We start from the raw sequence: 17,603 nt of genomic DNA, 5'->3' as shown, positions 1-17,603 counted from the left end.
AATCAACCTTTTTTTCCTTTTTTTTGCCGACTACTGACTGAATCCCATATGAAAATAGTGACAGTCTAGGAGTGCCCTTACACTGCCTTGAAGTTCTCCAAAGGTCTTTCCATGTGCATGGCAGGCAGCAATACAGCAGGTCGTGGAACTGATTCTAAACCTGATAGAGGAGCTGACAACCTCAGCAGTGGGAGTCGGCTGGTAGAGAAAGGGATGCTCTGAGCCGCCCCCCTCCTCTCCCTCTAATGGTCCCAGCGATGGCTGCTAGAATATTTGAGAAAGAGCAGAAAGACCCCTTTCTAGACTGGCTTATGCTGCCATTTCAAAGTTGGAACATGTTGGAATCTTTGGCATCCCTGTGGCATAGGGATGGAGCATTTGCAATGCATGCAGAAGGTCCCAAGTTCAGGCCCTGGCATCTCCAGGTAGGGCTGGGAATGTCCTGCCCCAAACCCTGGGATACTGCTTCCAGTCAGTGGGTCCACAGATGATGTTGGGACTTTTTTAAATTACCAAAGTTAGACACACACACACCCAGGAAATGTAAATCTGGATCAAATTGGGGATAGATGGGTGGGCTGGCATTTTGATGCCAACCATGTTGTGTGGACCCTGCCCAAAAAATGTGCCTTCATGAGGATCCTATAAGAAACACCCTTCCAGAACCCCCCTTTGTCCCTTTTTTCCTGTTACGTGAATCCTGCTGCCCAGGCACGATGGAATATTTAGTCCATCTTCATGGTGGGCAGTGAGGAAGCTCATGATCTTCATCAGAAACCCCACCCCTTAATGAGAGGCCTTTGAAGAGCCTGTTGCCTGGATTAGATCAGAAGTCCATCTAGCCCAGCATCCTGTTCCCACTGTGGCCCACGGGGAGCCCACAAGCAGGACCTCTTTCCTTCCCTGCAGGTTACATCCACTTGGAATTCCACTCCAGCGGCAACCACTACGTCTGGCAGAAGGTGACCTCCACCGTTCACAACATCATCGTGGGCAAGCTCTGGATCGACCAGGTCAGCTGAGCAAGAACTCCTCCCCTAGCGGTCACGGGTGGTGGGGGAATTAACGGAAGAAGACAAGAAGAGCTCACTGGATCAAGCCAATAGCCCCTTTGGTCCAGCATCCTGTTCTCCCTGTGGCCAACTGGATGCCCCAGTGGGCAGGATTTGAGCACAAGAGCTCTCTCCCCTGCTGTGGTTTCCAGCAACCATTAGCAAGGAGCACTGCGCTCTCCTGCTGTCGGGGCAGAGCATAGGCATTGTGGCTAGTACCCACTTCTCTTCCATGAATTGGTCCAGTCCTCTTTGAAAGCCATCCAACCTGATGGCGATCCCTGGTGCCTCCCTGCAGGAGTGAGTTCCATAGTTTTAACTATGTACCACACTGAGAATGGAGCCCATACTAGGGACAGCGGGTGGGCCTCCTTATACATTACTGAGGGCTTCCTGTGAGCCTTCTCACACATTGCGCATTCATGTGCTCCCCTGAAGGTGTAAAGAGTGAAAGCAGCAGCACACATTTGCAAGTGAGCGACAGAACAGGTACGCTCTTTGGCAAGCTGAGATAGGGCACAGTGACTCCCTTCCGACTTCACCTTCGCTGGCGAGCCCAGACTTGCTGCCATCAAGTGTGTGAAATGGCCCAATAGACTTCCCATCCCGCAAGACAAATGTTTGTTACATCTGAGTAATTGGCCTCTATGTAGGAATGATTAAATATTTGCGGAAACAACCCTGTTGCAAGTTGATATATTATTGCTTTTAACCTAATAGGTTTTTCATGCACATCCCTGTGTTTTAAATAGTTGCATTCAATCTTATTTTGGCACGTGTTTGGCATTGCTTAAAAAAGGCATGATTTAAAGCCCTTTTGTGGTTTAGAATAATGCACATGGAGCTCTGAGGATACACAGAGGTTACCCCCATATTATTTTGAGAGTTAAGAAATCTCTCCTGCATTGCTGGAGAAATGTAGAACTAATCTTTTTTGCATTTTCTGTCTTCTTTCTCTCTCTTTTTCCCTAGTCTGGTGACATAGAAATAATCAACTACAAATCAAAAGACAAATGCCAACTGAAATTCACTCCCTACAGCTATTTCTCCAGAGATGTCCCCCGAAAGGTAGGCACCCCGAGAGATGCAGGGCTACTCTGCCTTTATACTGGGGGTGACTAATCTGTGGCCTTCTAGAAGTTGTTGGACTTGGAACATCCACACATGGTGGCAGAATGTATGGGCAATTGCTTTGTCTGAAAAACAGACAAAAAGGGATGCCTGCTCTGAACAGCACATGTGACTTCATTGAAATACGGTGCCCTTTTATAAGATTCTCAAAGAACATTTCAATGACTAGCACCCACCGAATTGACCAAACAAGTTTATGGCAAGACTTGATGAACGGATCGTCTGTTCTGGGAGAGAGGGAGGGAAACTTTTATGTTCAGTTTCCTGAAAATTAAATAAAAAGTTCTATTTTTAAAAGGAAAAACAACAACAACAACAACAGAGAGCATAAGTTAGTTGAAACAGGGTTGGCCAACATGGTGCCTTCCGGGTGTTGTGTTGGACTATAACTCCCATCATCCCTGACCACTGGCCCCATGCTGTTGGGATTTGATGGGTGTTATAGTTCAGCGACATGTGGAGGGCACCACATAACGTCTGAACAAAAGCATATACATGTATTACAATAATAAAATTGAATCATCCGTTTTATAATTGCAATGGTCATTTCATGGCCAAAGACTCATCTGTTCCAAGATACCCACAGGCTTAACCCCTATAAAGTCCTTTATGGTCACCATGAATCTTTTCTCCATAGGTAACCAAAGTCCGTTGGACAGTGCTAAGTGCTAGCAGAGTAGCTAAATTGCAGCTAGGAAGCCAAATCCTGTGCAATACTGACTCTCTTCTTGAAATTAGAACAATGTCCAAACACCTGTTGATCTATTCAAAAGCTTTTACAGTGGTAGCTTGGTTGTTGAACTTAATCCATTCCGGGAGTCCGTTCGACTCCCAGAACCATTCGAAAACCAAGGTGCGGCTTCCGATTGGCTGCAGGACCTAAAGAAGAATATATGCAAATTATTTACATTCACATGCTTATTCAAGCATGGGCTTAGTTTTTCTTAGTTGAAGATTACAGCTCCTTCTTTAAAGATTCAAACAAGCTGTGTCTTTCTCTCTTTCCAATACTTGCACTCAGCCTTAGGTCCATTGCCCAGCTAGGCCATGCAGTTCCATCTGAGAGGTTTCCACTTTCTCCTTCCGGCAGACTTGTCCTTATTGCTTCTTTGGGAGAACATCAACTTCTGTACAGTGGTACCTCGCTAGACGAATGCCTCACAAGACGTAAAACTCACAAAACGAAAGCGTTTTGTGATTTCAATGGAGACTCGCAAGACGAAGTTTCCTATGGCGTGCTTCGCAAGACGATTTTTTTCGTCCCATAGGGTGCCTCGCAAGACGAATTTTTTCCCCCATCTTGCGAGGCACCCTACGGGAAACCGCACTTCAATGTGTTCCTATGGGAGCCGCTTCACGAAACTAATTTTTCGCTGTACGAAGCGACTCGCGGGACGAATTAAATTCGTCTTGCGAGGCACCACTGTACCTCTTTCTGTCACAATCACACAGAAACATCATCACTCGTCTGCCCTATTGCGTTTAGAGAGAGTTACCGGTATCTGATTTACCAGTATTCTTCAGTGTTCAGGGAGATGCAGCAGTTACAGTCAAGTCACTCACAAAACAAAACGGAGAATGTAATAGGATGCCGCCCATGTGGCCAAAATTAGCCAATCACACGAGAGTTGCTGGGGAACGTTCCAGAATTACACACACAGTGATGACATTCAAGCATTCAATAAAAACGTAAAATCCCAATTGCCCATTTAGTCCTGCTTCCTCACACTGGGCAACCAGAAGCCCCCATGGGAAGCCCTGACATGAATTCTACTCAATATTGATCCAGAGCAGATTCCAACATATAGTTAGCAGAGTAAACACGTTGCAGGATTCCCAAAAAATAAGACCAGAGGCAATTAATATTTCATCCAGCAGAGCTTTACTGCTACTGAAGGCAAATGAGCATAATGGTCTCAAATCCAATACATTCAGGATTGGCACTGTCCATAAGAAATCCAGTGGCAGCAGACTTAACTTAAACTTACAATAACTTAAAGGTAAAGGTAAAGGGACCCCTGACCATTAGGTCCAGTTGTGACCGACTCTGAGGTTGCACGCTCATCTCTCATTATTGGCCGAGGGAGCCAGCGTACAGCTTCCAGGTCATGTGGCCAGCATGACAAAGCCACTTCTGGCGAACCAGAGCAGCACACGGAAACGCTGTTTACCTTCCCGCCAGAGCGGTCCCTATTTATCTACTTGCATTTTGACGTGCTTTCGAACTGCTAGGTTGGCAGGAGCTGGGACCGAGCAACGGGAGCTCACCCCGTCACAGGGATTCGAACCGCCGACCTTCTGATCAGCAAGCCCTAGGCTCAGTGGTTTAACCCACAGCGCCACCTGGGTCCCTTTTTACAATAACTTACAATAAATCTAAACCTTAACACTAAGCATGCAATGTACAGAACACCACACCAGAAGGAAAGAGAGAGAGAAAAGAGTGAAACCCAGGCTCCTTCTGGCCTTATTCTTATTATAGTCAGCAGGACCTTGACAGAAAGAGATAGTAGAACCAGTTTAAGCCAGTTGTACTCAGCTTCTCTGAAGGGATAACCCAAACATCATGAACCTTCTGCTTGTTTCTTTCACACAGAGAAGCTTCCAGAAGCCTCTTGAATTAATTAGACTAGGAACGATCTCTACACATCAGATCAGTACTTTCTGTACCAAGAAATGCAAACTGTCAAGTCCGCCGGCAGGACAAGGGCTTTTAGGAACACCCTCGCTCTAAGAAAGCCTTCTCCAACCCTGTGCCCTCCAGATGTTGCTGGATTCTAACATCAATCAGCCCTAGCCAGCTTGTCTAATGGTCAGGGATGAAGGAAGTTGTGCTTTTAAGCATCTGGAGGGAACCAGATTGAGGAAGGGCGCTCTAGGACTTTGTGAAGACCGCGAGCTGGGTGGGATGCGGCCGCTGGCAGACGTTGCATTTCTACGGAGGGGCTTTGACTCCTCAATGTTCCTTCCTAGGTGACAGGCCTAGTCATGGATGCGGAGGGCACAAGTCACTATGTCATGTCCGGCACATGGGACGAGAAGATGGAGTGTTCCAAAATCGTGCAGAGCACCCAAGGAAACGGCAGCTCAGAGGGCAAGGTGCCCAAAACCGTCTACCAGACGCTGTCCCCCAAGGTCCTGTGGCAGAAATACCCTCTTCCGTGAGTCCGCCCAACAGGGCTCGGGTGTCGCCAAGCCCACGTGCCTGCATATTTTAGGGGCTGGTATAAGAATCACGTTTCCGTGGCTAATGGGTCTGACGAACAGCAAGCGATCTTGTGTGCGGCGGGTGCCTCTCCAGATGTTGCCGAACGGCAGCTCCCATCAGCCCCTGCAACCTATGGCCAGGGATGATGGGAGTCGTAGTTCGGCAACACCTGGATGACCCCGGGCTGACCACACCTCTAATGCTGAGTCAGGCCATTAGTCTTGTCTCTGTCGCTGCTGCTCCCTAATCTGGCTGACGGTGGTTCTGGGAGGTCGCTGGTTGAGGTCATCCTTTTCAAAGACAAAGACCCAGAATTTAAGCCTGGACCTGCTTGCGTTCTGCCGCTGCGGGGCAGGGGAGGGAGGGAGGGTGTAACAGGCGCAGAAATCCAAATGGCAGCCTCCCTGCCTGCCTTCTTACTCGTTTCAACCTTCTGAAGTTGCATTTACATCCCACCTCTCCTCCGAGGAGTTGCAAGGCGGTGGGCCTGGGTTTCCCTCTCCGTGTTTTTTTCCCTCACAACCACCTTGCGAGGTAGGCACCCTTTTGGTAATTCCCCAAGAGTTCTGTGGCAACCCCTGTGGAATTCTCTCTTGGCGAGAGGTGCTTCTTGAACATTACAGAGCTTTTGTCATAAGCTGATGGACCTTTGACACATACACATAAAGAATATATATATATCCCATCCTATTTGTCTGATTGTAAATTGTTTCAGCCAATTTCAAATATTGTATTTTTATAATGTTGTCACTTTCCCCCCTGGACCTCATGGTGAAGGGCCAGTAAGAAAACCAGGAAAGATTAGTAAGCAGCTGTATAGGCCAAGAGGCAATGACTGGCCCAAGGTCAACTACCAGAGAGCTTTGTGGTTTAGTGTGTGTTTGAACCCTTGCCCCTCGTGGCCTAAGTCCCATGCCCTAGGGGACTCTAGTCACTACTAAGTATATTAGTTGGAGTTTTTGCCATGGCCACTCAAAGTGACTTAGAGTATTTTAAGCAATATAAAAATAAAAAACCCCACATACATACATACATACATACATACATACATACATACATACATACATGAAAACCAGCATTTAAAAAATCTAAAACATAATCTTGTTTTAGTTACAGGTAGGTAGCCGTGTTGGTCTGAGTAGAAGCAAAATAAAAAAATTCCTTCAGTAGCACCTTAAAGACCAACTAAGTTTATATTTTGGTATGAGCTTTCGTGTGCATGCACACTTCTTCAGATAACACTTCTTCAGATAGTGTATCTGACGAAGTGTGCATGCACACGAAAGCTCATACCAAAATAAAAACTTAGTTGGTCTTTAAGGTGCTGCTGAAGGAATTTTTTTATAATCTTGTTTGTTTGCTTTTAACTACATTAAAGCATCCCGCCTGTGCAAAAACGCCATAGATAATTAAAAGCCAAGGTCTGATGAAAAGAGAATGCTTTTGTCTGGTGGCTAAGGATATGTAGCAGTGGCGCCCAGTGAGCCTCCCTGGGGAGAGCACAAGAGGGAAGCCACATTGAAACGGCCCGTTTTTGTGTTTCCACACTATGCTCATAACTATCTTGGCACGATTGCGCTCCACTGGGGGCTGATCCCTTGGGAAGTTATTTCTGTGTCAGTTGAAATGCAGCTGCATGTGACCAGTTAATCGCGTGCAAAAATGCCACCACGTGTTTTTATTTTATTTTATTTTATTTTAATATTGATTGATTGATTTTATATACCGCCCTGTACCCAGAGGTCTCGGGGCGGTTCACAGAAAAGATCACAATATATATAATAAAAATAAAAGCAATACCCCCTCCCCCGAAAAAGAGTCACATTTTTAAAAGGGTATAGGACAGGCATCCCCAAACTGCGGCCCTCCAGATGTTTTGGCCTACAACTCCCATGATCCCTAGCTAACAGGACCAGTGGTCAGGGATGATGGGAATTGTAGTCCAAAACATCTGGAGGGCCAAAGTTTGGGGGTGCCTGGTATAGGATGTCCATCAGGTCAACCAAAGGCCTGGTTAAAAAGGAACGTTTTTGCCTGGCGCCTAAAGGTGTATAATGAAGGTGCCAGGTGAACTACCCTGGGGAGAGAATTCCACAGACGGGGAGCCACTGCAGGAAAGGCTCGTTCTCATGTTGCCACACTCCAGACCTCAGAATATGATTTCAGCGTCTGGGTAGGTTCATATGGAAAGAGGCGGTCCTTGAGGTCTTGCGGTCCTGAGCCATTTAAGGCTTTATAGGTCAAAACCAGCACTTTGAATTGGGCCCGGAAACAAATCGGTCGCCAGTGCAGTCGGACCAGGATCAGCGTAATATGCTCAAACGGTCTTGCTCCGGCGAGCAACCGTCTTGCTGAGTTCTGCACTCGCTGAAGTTTCTGAACCATCTTCAGACGCAGCCCTACATATAACACATTGCAGTAATCTGACTTTGAAGTTACCAGAGCATAGACAGCAGTAGTTCAGCTATCCCTGCTATGATCTTAGCCATGGGAAGGGGACTTCAGATGGCCAAACACCTAGGCCCATTCATGCAATGGACACACGCTCTTTCTTAAACCAGCCGTGGGTCTTCCTCCTGCAGGGAGAACGCTGAAAACATGTACTTCTTCTCCACCCTGGCTTTGACGCTGAACGAGCCCGAGGATAGGATAGCCCCCACGGACAGCCGCCAGAGGCCTGACCAGCGGCTCATGGAGAACGGCAAGTGGGACGAAGCCAACGCGGAGAAGCAGCGGCTGGAAGAGAAGCAGCGGGCCGTGCGGCGCAAGCGGGAGGCAGAGGCGGCGGAGGCCCTGGAGGAAGGTACGGGTCCAAGGCCACATCCACGCCATACATTTAAAGCAGTATGATACCCCTTTAAATAGTCGTGGCTTCCCCCAGAGAATCCTGGGAGCTGTAGTTTGCTACAGGTGCGGAGAGTTTGTGAGGAGAGACTCCTATTCCCCTCCCAGGGCTACAGTTCCTAGAGTGGCTTGACAATTATTATTAATGGCATTTTTGCCGCACCTTTTCCGCCAAGCAGCCCAAGGTGGCGTGCAGAGTTCTCCGCATGTTGTCCTCACAAGAACCCTGCAAGGTAGGTTAGGCTGAGCGAGTGACTGGCCCAGGCTTACACCCAGGGAGCTTCAGGGCCGAGTGGGGATTCGAACCCTGGTCTTCCAGGTCCTAGTCCAAGACTCTAACCACTACATCACCACCGGCTCTCTCTCAACCCATCCCTCTTCCCAGGGAACTCTGGGAATTTTAGCTCCAGGGGAGGAATAAGGGTCTCCCCGCAACTCTTCAAGGGAGAGACCTGACTGTTTTGGGGGGGGGGCATTGTAGCACTTTAAATGTGTGCTGCGGTTGTGGCCAAAGTACAACAGGAAGAGTTCTGAGGCCAACGAGTTGCCTGGGGACCCCTCCTGCTAGAGCTGAGCTTTCCATGTTGGCGACACACTTTTTAGACATGCATAATTTTGCAATACGGTACGGTAATTCAGTTTTACTAGGAAACCGGGAGTTAAAGCTAACCCCTTTCTAGCCCCAGGAGCAGTGTGTGGAGAGCATTCGCATGACTACACACTAAGGCAGGCTTCCTCAACCTCTGCCATCCAGATGTTTTGAGACTACAATTCCCATCATCCCTGACCACTGGTCCTGCTAGCTAGGGATCATGGGAGTTGTAGGCCAAAAACATCTGGAGGGCCAAGGTTGAGGAAGCCTGCACTAAGGTGTCACGACACACAGTTTGGAAAGCTCTGTGTTAGAGCAAGTAGTCTGTCTACTCAAGATGCTGAAGCTGATAATGATAATAGATTTATTTTTATTATTTTATTATTTGTACCCTGCCCATCTGACTGGGTTTCTCCAGCCACTCTGGGTGGCTTCCAGCACATATAAAAACATAATAAAACATGAAATATTTTTTTAAAAACCTTACCTATACAGGGCTGCATTCAGATGTTTCCTAAATGTTACATAATTAGTTGCCTCCTTAATATCTGATGGGGGAAGAAGAGTTTGGATTTGATATCCCGCTTTATCATTACCCGAAGGAGTCTCAAAGTGGCTAGCATTTTCCTTTCCCTTCCTCTCCCACAACAAACACTCTGTGAGGTGAGTGGGGCTGAGAGACTTCAAAGAAGTGTGACTAGCCCAAGGTCACCCAGCAGCTGCATGTGGAGGAGCGGAGACGCGAACCCGGTTCCCCAGATTACGAGTCTACCGCTCTTAACCACTATACCACACTGGCTCTCTGTGGACATTCCACAGGGTGGGTGCCACTACTGAGAAGGCCCTCTGCCTGTAGCTTCACTTCTCGCAGTGAGGGAACCACCAGAAGGCCCTCAGAGCTGGACCTCAGTGTCCGGGCTGAACAATGGGGGTGGAGACGCTCCTTCAGGTATACTGAGCTGAGGCCATTTAGGGCTTTAAAGGTCACCACAAACACTTTGAATTGTGCTCGGAAACATACTAGGAGCCAATGTAGGTCTTTCAGGACCGGTGTTATGTGGTCTCGGCGGCCGCTCCCAGTCACCAGTCTAGCTGCCGCATTCTGGATTAGCTGTAGATTCCGGGTCACCTTCAAAGGTAGCCCTACGTAGAGCACATTGCAGTAGTCCAAGCGGGAGATAACCAGAGTTTGCACCCCTCTAGCAAGACAGTGCACAGGCAAATTCTTTGGACTACAAGTCCCATGGGCCTCAGCCATGCATCAACCGGTCATGCTGGCCAGGGAAGCTGGCAGCTGGTAATCCAAAACATTTGGAGGGTGCCAGGTTGGTACTAATGGAAGACTCACATAGCAAGCAGCCGTGGAAAAAATGGGCAACACATATAGAAAGGAATTGAGGAACCCAAGGATTAGATTGCATCACAAGCCAATGTCCCAAGTCTTCATCACGGGTTGGCCTGTCTGCTGCGTTGGGTACACCACCTTCTGATTCTCCTCTCTCAAATCACAGAGCACATGTCGTCATCCTGTGAAACCCTTTAGAATCCTAGTGCATTTGTGCGATGAACGGGGAACAGCTCGGTGCCAGTGAAGCTGAACGTTGGAAGATGCAGGACAGATAAAAGAGAAAGTTGTCTTTTAAGCAGCGCATAGTTGAAACTGTGGAACTCCCTCCCGCAGGAGGCAGGGATAGCCCTCAACGTGGATGCCTTTAAAAGAGGATTGGACAAATTCGTGGAGGAGGGGACTGTTGGTGGCTCCTAGCCAGTGCTTTTTTTTTCCTAAAAAAATATTTAGGGGTACTCTCATTTTGACTCAAGAAAACCACCATTTTATAGTTCAAATCAGGAAAAATAAAGACAGTACATGGACAAAAGTACAAAGAACATGCATTACCTCATATTACACAGCCGACAGCTCACAGCAACTTCCACATTTGGCATGAAGTTGTGTGCACTAACATCTTCATGATTCCTCTGCTTGCTGTTGGTGTCCGTCGCCAAATGCCGTCCTTTCAAAAACCATGAATTTTCATACACTGAAGGCTTAAACAAACTCAAAGGGGAGGGCCTGCCAATTTTATAAACGTTAAGTTGGCTACAGTGTCTAAATCAGGCATCCCCAAACTGCGGCCCTCCAGGTGTTTCGGCCTACAACTCCCATGATCCCTAGCTAACAGGACCAGTGGTCGGGGAAGATGGGAATTGTAGTCCAAAACATCTGGAGGACCAAAGTTTGGGATGCCTGGTCTAAATGCATTCCACACTGCTTCACACATTAAACGCTCGCTTCCGTCCGAGACTCAGGAAACACCATGACAGAAAATGAGGCCGCCATCGGACGTGGCAACGGAACTGACGATTCACCGTGCTAGAGAAGAAACTAAAAATTTGTTGTTTTTTAGTATCTTCTCCTCACCCCCCCCACCCCCGAAAAAAGCACTGCTCCTACCCATGATGGACGTCCTCTGCCCCCACAGATGGAGGCAGCGATGCTTCTGAATACCAGTTGCTGGAGACCACAAGAAGGGAAATTGTGCTCAGGTCCCGGCTTCCCGCAAGCACCTGGTTGGCCACTGCGAGAACAGGACTCTTCTTGCGTAAATTCCAAGACCGCTGTGTTAACCTCTTCCCTCTTCCTTTTCTTTGCAGGCAAGGACTACAGAGGCTACAGCCCGCTGTGGTTTGAGCGGAAGGTTGACCCGGCCACCGGGGAGCTGATGTGCGTTTACAAAGGTGGATATTGGGAAGCGAAGGACCAGCAGCAGTGGAGTTTATGCCCCAATATATTCTGAGCGGCTTCTGAGCTGGACTGGCGTCTCCCGGGGCGGGAGGGGAGCCTCTCCCCCCCCCCATCCTGCCCACAGGAAAGAGGAGCTGGTAGCAGAAGCACTCCGGGCAGCGTCCCGCTGGTCAACACACACTTCAAAGAAACACACAAGAGTTTAAATAAAATGCAGATTTTTTTAAGAGAAAAGAGAAAAGCTGCAAGACAAAAACCAAACAGGGAATTCCAAACCTATTTTTATGCACTAATGAAATGGCATTTGGGGTTTTGTTTTGTTTTTTTAAGTGACTTTTTAAAGCTACCAATTAGGATTGAGAGATGATGGATCTTTTTTTTCTTTTTCTTTTTTTCTTTTCTTTTTAAGCCTGGCCTATTTATTGCTGCATCAGGAGATGCAGCTTCCTTATATATTTTGAGCTTCCGGTTCTCTTAACCAAAGCTCTGACACTTCCAAAGATGCACGTATTTGTGGGGGAATGATGTATGTTTGATTAATTTTTTTTCCTTTCTCATTTGTGTGTTGGGGACTTGAAATATCTTTATATATATATATATATAAAATAGTATACATATAATTCAGGTTCTTTTTCTAAAGATGCAGCAACTCCCTAACCCATGTCCCAGGTGGGTCTTAAATTCCAGGGAGAAAGTGCGGTGTCTTGGGGGCGGGGGAGTTAACAAGCCAATAACTTTCCCCAACCCCATTTAGAGTTTTGCATCTTTGGGAGAAGGGTTGGAGGAGCGTTCTGACAACTGTGGTTTAAGTTCTCTCCCATACTGTCAACAGGCAATATTTTGGGTATTTTGTCTTTAAAAGATCAAGTCTCTGGACAGCTTTGAGTTTTGGGGCGTGTACGGCCATTTAATTTTGGTTCTGTAATCAACCCCTTGGTAGAGAAGTCCCCCCTTTGCCATTCTCCAGCTGGTTGTTCTTTTCCAAAAAGGACTTTCCCAGTGCGGCTAGGCTTGGGGAGAGCTGGAGTTGAACCCTGACACACCTCGATGCCATCTTGCTAGTTCCCACCCCCCTCAACTTTGAGATTTTGGCACAGGAGCTGGGTGCAAACCCAGGCAGGGTGGATCCGAAGGCTCCCCCCCCCAATCTATCTGGTTAGAAACAGCACCCTCCTCCTCCTCCATCACACACCCAGAAGGCTGCTCTTTCACACAGCCAGGAAGTCACAACAAACTGCCGAGCCCTGGGTGCTGTCGATTAATGTGACGCTGGTGGCGAGACGCATCTGGGCAGCTCTCTCTCCTTGCGCAAACAGACACCCCTGTGGGCCTCGCTGGCGCCATCTTTGTAGGAAGCACACATGGACACTCCCTCTCCTTGCTTGCTGTCCTCTTCATCAGAGGCCTGGTGACTCTGGAGGATGCAGAGAGCGGAGCTGCCGGGGGGGGGGCACTGCCCTCTGCTGCAGTCGAGGGGAAAGTGGGTTTTCCAAGGACAAACGCCTTCATCCCAGATGCCTCACAAGTAGCAAGTCAAAATGTGCTCTCTCTCTGTCTTTCTCAGACATTCTCTCTCCCGCCTTCGTTTGTCATTCAAGGCCAGCCACTGAGCTGCCGGCAAACCCACGTTCTCTGAAATCTGTGCCGCAGAGGCATTGATCCCCTTTTGCCAGCTGTTCTTAAATTGCCCGACTGACTCGCCTTCCTCCCCTGGCCAGAACTTGCACAAGCAGGCTCTCTAGTTTCAGCCCTAGTTCTGGTTTTCCGGGGGGGAGTTCCAGGGAAGTTCTGCCTGGCACCTGGATTTCCACGTCCCTCTTTCAAGCCGGCTGGTTTGCCGATGCCGAAGGCCTGGCTGCCTGGTGTGTTTCCCTGCGAAAGAATGGTGCTTGGGACAAATGTCTCTTACGTCCAATGGGATGGGTGGCTCGTTTTGAGAACTGGACAGGGTCCATAAGGCCTTTTTGCCTTTGGAAAAGATAAACAGAGCCGCCCAGTCCTCTGGCTCACAAAATCACATCTTGTCAGATGCAGGAACCAGCAGATTTCTTGTGGCCAGGCACATTTATGTGGGGCGGCGGGGAGAAAACGAGCAATAACCAACTTCAGGGCTTCACTCTCTGCCCCCAGAATGCAAAGGGGAGGAGGTCTTCGGTCAGGTTACCCCCAAGAGGGATTTCCAAAACCCTTTCCCTCACAGCACCTGTAGGAGCTGATATTTACTCTCTGCGTCTGCAAGTATATATGTATATACATGCACACACACACCTTTGCACAGTATATTTATATATTTATACAAATCTACATAACCTGTGCAAATACACACAAACACAAACACGCATATACACACCGTACAATGTAACTGTAGTGACTGAACATCAGTATGTATGCCAACAGCTGATTTCAGTGTAATTATTTATTTGCTTCTAATTTATATATATTATATATATAAATATATATATATAATTATTTTTGTTTAAATTTATATGGTACATAAAGTAGAGAAGGGGGGGATAATAATGAAGACGGATGTGTGCCTCTGTCTGAATTTTCTTTTTATGGTGCAAATTACATGTACGGTAAATCTTGATTCCTCTTTTCAGGGTAGGTGTCCTCCGTCTTTCTTTCTTAACAAGAAAAAATAAAAGTGTTGAGGTTAGAGGCACCCCATCCATGCTGAGCACCTGTTCATTTCGACGGCTTGCGCAGGAAAGCGGTCTCCAGGGTTGTGCCCCAGACCATTGATTTATATATAACGTTTGCTGCAAAGCCGCAGGCTGAATAGATTCAGCAGGCCGGGTGTGCGCCGGCTTCCTCTTGAGCAAGTTCGTTTCTCCCAGCGGGTGTTTAAAATGAGATACTTCCAAGTGTCCTGCTTGCTCGGCCTCCCCCCAAACCTGTGAGCTCCCAGGTGTTTTGGACTACTCCTGGGGAAGGCTGATCCATATCCAGTGTGGGGGAGCTTTGGCCCTCCAGATGTTGCTGAAATGCAATTCCCATCGTCCCCAGCCATGGGCCATGCTTGCTGGATCTGATGCGAGTTTGGGGAGCCAAAGGTTCCCCCTTACCCAAATCTAGAAGAAGTAACTATCCTTTTCTAAAGAAAACAACACATTTCCTGTTCCTGAAAATTCCCATCGAGCCAAAACAGTAGCTTCTGGTGTTCCTCCTGTGTTTTACTTGAAAAAAAAATTACTCAAGGTACTACCACTTTTGGGGTGCTTCTTATAGATTTGTTTCCCCTCGCTCCTGTATGCTGGCGGGGGGTGGGAATGTAAATGTGTCCGTCTGAATTTTTATTTTTTAAAAGTCAAAACCTGCTGCAGCAGTGTTGCCAAAGTCCACCACGAACTGCTGTTTTAAATATATAAAAACGTATATATAGATAACGTTTCGATCGAGTCAGCATTATGTCTTCGACAAGGGTAGTTTTTCTTAGGTAACAACGACGACATGCAGCAAAATGCCTGGGCAGAAGCGAAAGAAGTTTGATGCCATTCTTGAAAATCTGGTGTGTGGGTGTGTGTGTGTGTGTGTGTGTAGAACAGTTGTACTACAAATGAATTGAGAGAGACTTTTAATCTGGATAAATTATTTCTTTCAAACACACTTTTTGAAAATTGACGTTCCCCTGTTCATATATACAGCCTAGCGTGGAGGCAGTTTTGTGAGTTCTGGGGCTGCGGACGGTGGTCGTGTTTTTCCAGAATCGAAAGGGGAAACGACAGAGCCGTTGTTCCACCGACGTGGGCACAGAAACTTTTTTTTTTGCACATCCATTACCTGTACGAGTGTGGCATGGTTTGTTTTTAATGCTTGAAAAACCCACCAACCTATTTGGCCTGAAGTCATAGTGGGACAGGAAAGGATATCTCCCTCCAGGGATTAGATTACATTTCTTCAGCTCCTTTTACTTTCTGCAGCTGGAGACAGTTCTGCAATGTGGAGGTCTCGTCCCCCCCCTTTTTTCCAGACAGCTAATGCACCATCTTCAGAAATGGGAATGGCTTGCTGGAGAATTAAAACAGATCCGTTGCATTGTGAGGACCTGCTTTCCAATAGTTGCGGGCGGTGGGTGTCTGGCTTTTTGCCAGGCTGACTCTTTCCCCTTCCACAAACTAGCATTTTCCCATAATACTTCCAAGCCAATGTGATCCAGTCTGCTGGACCGCCTCAGATGTGATTATTCCGGACGAGCTTTTCCTAACCTGGTTTCCTCCCAGTGTTTTGGACCACAGCTCCCATCAGCCCCCAATATCACTTCGCCATGCTGGCTGGGGCTGATGGGAGTTGTAGTCTAAAACATCTGGAAAGCACCAGGTAAGAGGGGGGAGGTTGCTGAAGACACCTGGGTGCCCCTCTTCCTAAGATGCTCTTTTACCTAGAGACGGAACAACCGAGCAAGCAGTGGTTTTCAACTCTTTGTACACTCTTTCTCAGTTCAGTTTTTAATGCTGTAAAAAATAAAAGACGCAGGGGTTTCTTGCTTTGCTTTTGTTTTCACTTTAAAGGCCTAATTCAGTTTCATTTTTTTAAAAAATAAAACGGACTGGGAATCACAGCTCTTTCTAATGCCTTATTGTCTGTGCTTACTTGACTGTGAGTCTTAGCAAAGCAGTGTGTCACTTTCCCTCGTATCTTCAACTCGGCGGTAACAAGGTCTCGTTGCCGTTTAAATAAATGAAACCTGACAAGTGCAGGCTAGGCTCCTCAGGCGTCGGCACCTGAATGTCCAGGGATTGGAGCAGGAAAGGGACATCCCATTCCCAAAGCAGAATATACTGCTCAACAGACCAAGCCAAAGAGCTGAGCATTGGGCCCGAACCCTGAGCAAATGGCGGCTTGACTAGAGATGGCACAACTCCACCGTCTGCCTTTAAGAAATAAAACAGGGAGAACATGGGAAGAAATGTTAAAATGCCATGCTCTGTAAGAGTGTTATATTGCAGGGGAAATGTCATACCGCTTGTATGTGAACACTGGCTGGGATGTTTGTGGGCTTCCATTCCTTTCCTTTGAACACACTTCCTGGCATCACTGGAGAAGGTGCAGAAATGTCCTCGGAAGCTTTGCAGCCAGGCACGGCACCCAAATTTGGGGGGTTTGATCGCAGCAGGGGAGTCACTCGGCAAAGCAGCCCCTTTAACCAAGCGCCTCTTCCTGCCCTCCCTGCATGACGACGACACTTAACAAGAGCACCGTCTTCCTGGCCGTCTTCCTGGCCTTTCCTACTTTTGTCCCACCAGAGGATTTTAATGTCATCCTACTGTTGGGAAAGATTGAGGGTGTTGGGAAAGATTGAGGGCACTAGGAGAAGGGGACGACAGAGGACAAGATGGTTGGACAGTGTTCTCGAAGCTACGAACATGAGTTTGACCAAACTGCGGGAGGCAGTGCAAGACGAGTGCCTGGCGTGCTATGGTCCATGGGGTCACGAAGAGTCGGACACGACTAAACGACTAAACAACAACAACAACAACTGTAAATGCTGTTTGTAATACTTTCGAACAAATATTATTGTGAGTGATCCCTCTTTGCTTACACGGTAATAATAATAAACAATGGATTCAGGAGTTTTAAACCTTAAACTGTGCTGAGTCAGACCCATCGCTTCTGCCCAAAGGTGGGGGATAATATAGTTAGGGAGGTTGGGCTGTTTCTTGGTTTGGAAGCAGCATTGGGAAGCTCTGTAGTTGCTGGACTACAACTCCCATCACCCCTCTTAACCATTGGCTGTGCTAACAGGCCAATGGGGAGTCAAAAAGCATCCAGGGGGCCACCAGTTCCTCATCCCCGGCTTGGAGAACCATTGCCTGATAGCTGAGAATATCACCATTAGTGGTGAATGTGTAAACACAAAAGTTCAGGGGCTCAAGGGACTCTGTTCATCTACCTGCGAGGTCCGTTGGCTTTGGAAGGAACAACACACTGCATGTGCTCAGAGGCATGCTGCTTTGTATTATAACTTCCCATTTTCCCATCTGGATTTGGCAAAAGCTTCTGGGTCTTGGATCTTGGTCGAATTAAGTTGCA

General features: G+C 47.5%; 1 protein-coding gene across 1 annotated transcript in view; it reads left to right on the top strand.

The window, feature by feature from the left end:
• The window catches only part of OSBP2 (oxysterol binding protein 2), a 160,786-nt gene extending 146,546 nt beyond the window's left edge, over positions 1 to 14,240 (top strand). Inside the window, exons 10-14 of the mRNA XM_035097530.2 lie at positions 910 to 1,013; positions 2,025 to 2,120; positions 5,157 to 5,344; positions 7,974 to 8,194; positions 11,480 to 14,240. Of these exons, the coding sequence (XP_034953421.1) occupies positions 910 to 1,013; positions 2,025 to 2,120; positions 5,157 to 5,344; positions 7,974 to 8,194; positions 11,480 to 11,622 (752 nt within the window). The 3' untranslated portion in view covers positions 11,623 to 14,240. The remainder of the gene's footprint in view (positions 1 to 909; positions 1,014 to 2,024; positions 2,121 to 5,156; positions 5,345 to 7,973; positions 8,195 to 11,479) is intronic.
• The last annotated feature ends 3,363 nt before the right edge of the window (positions 14,241 to 17,603 follow it).

The sequence above is a fragment of the Zootoca vivipara genome, chromosome 17 (genome assembly GCF_963506605.1).
Source record: "Zootoca vivipara chromosome 17, rZooViv1.1, whole genome shotgun sequence".
NCBI lineage: Eukaryota > Metazoa > Chordata > Lepidosauria > Squamata > Lacertidae > Zootoca > Zootoca vivipara.
Note: the sequence above shows the minus strand (reverse complement) of the source record. Positions and strands in the feature narration are given on the sequence as shown.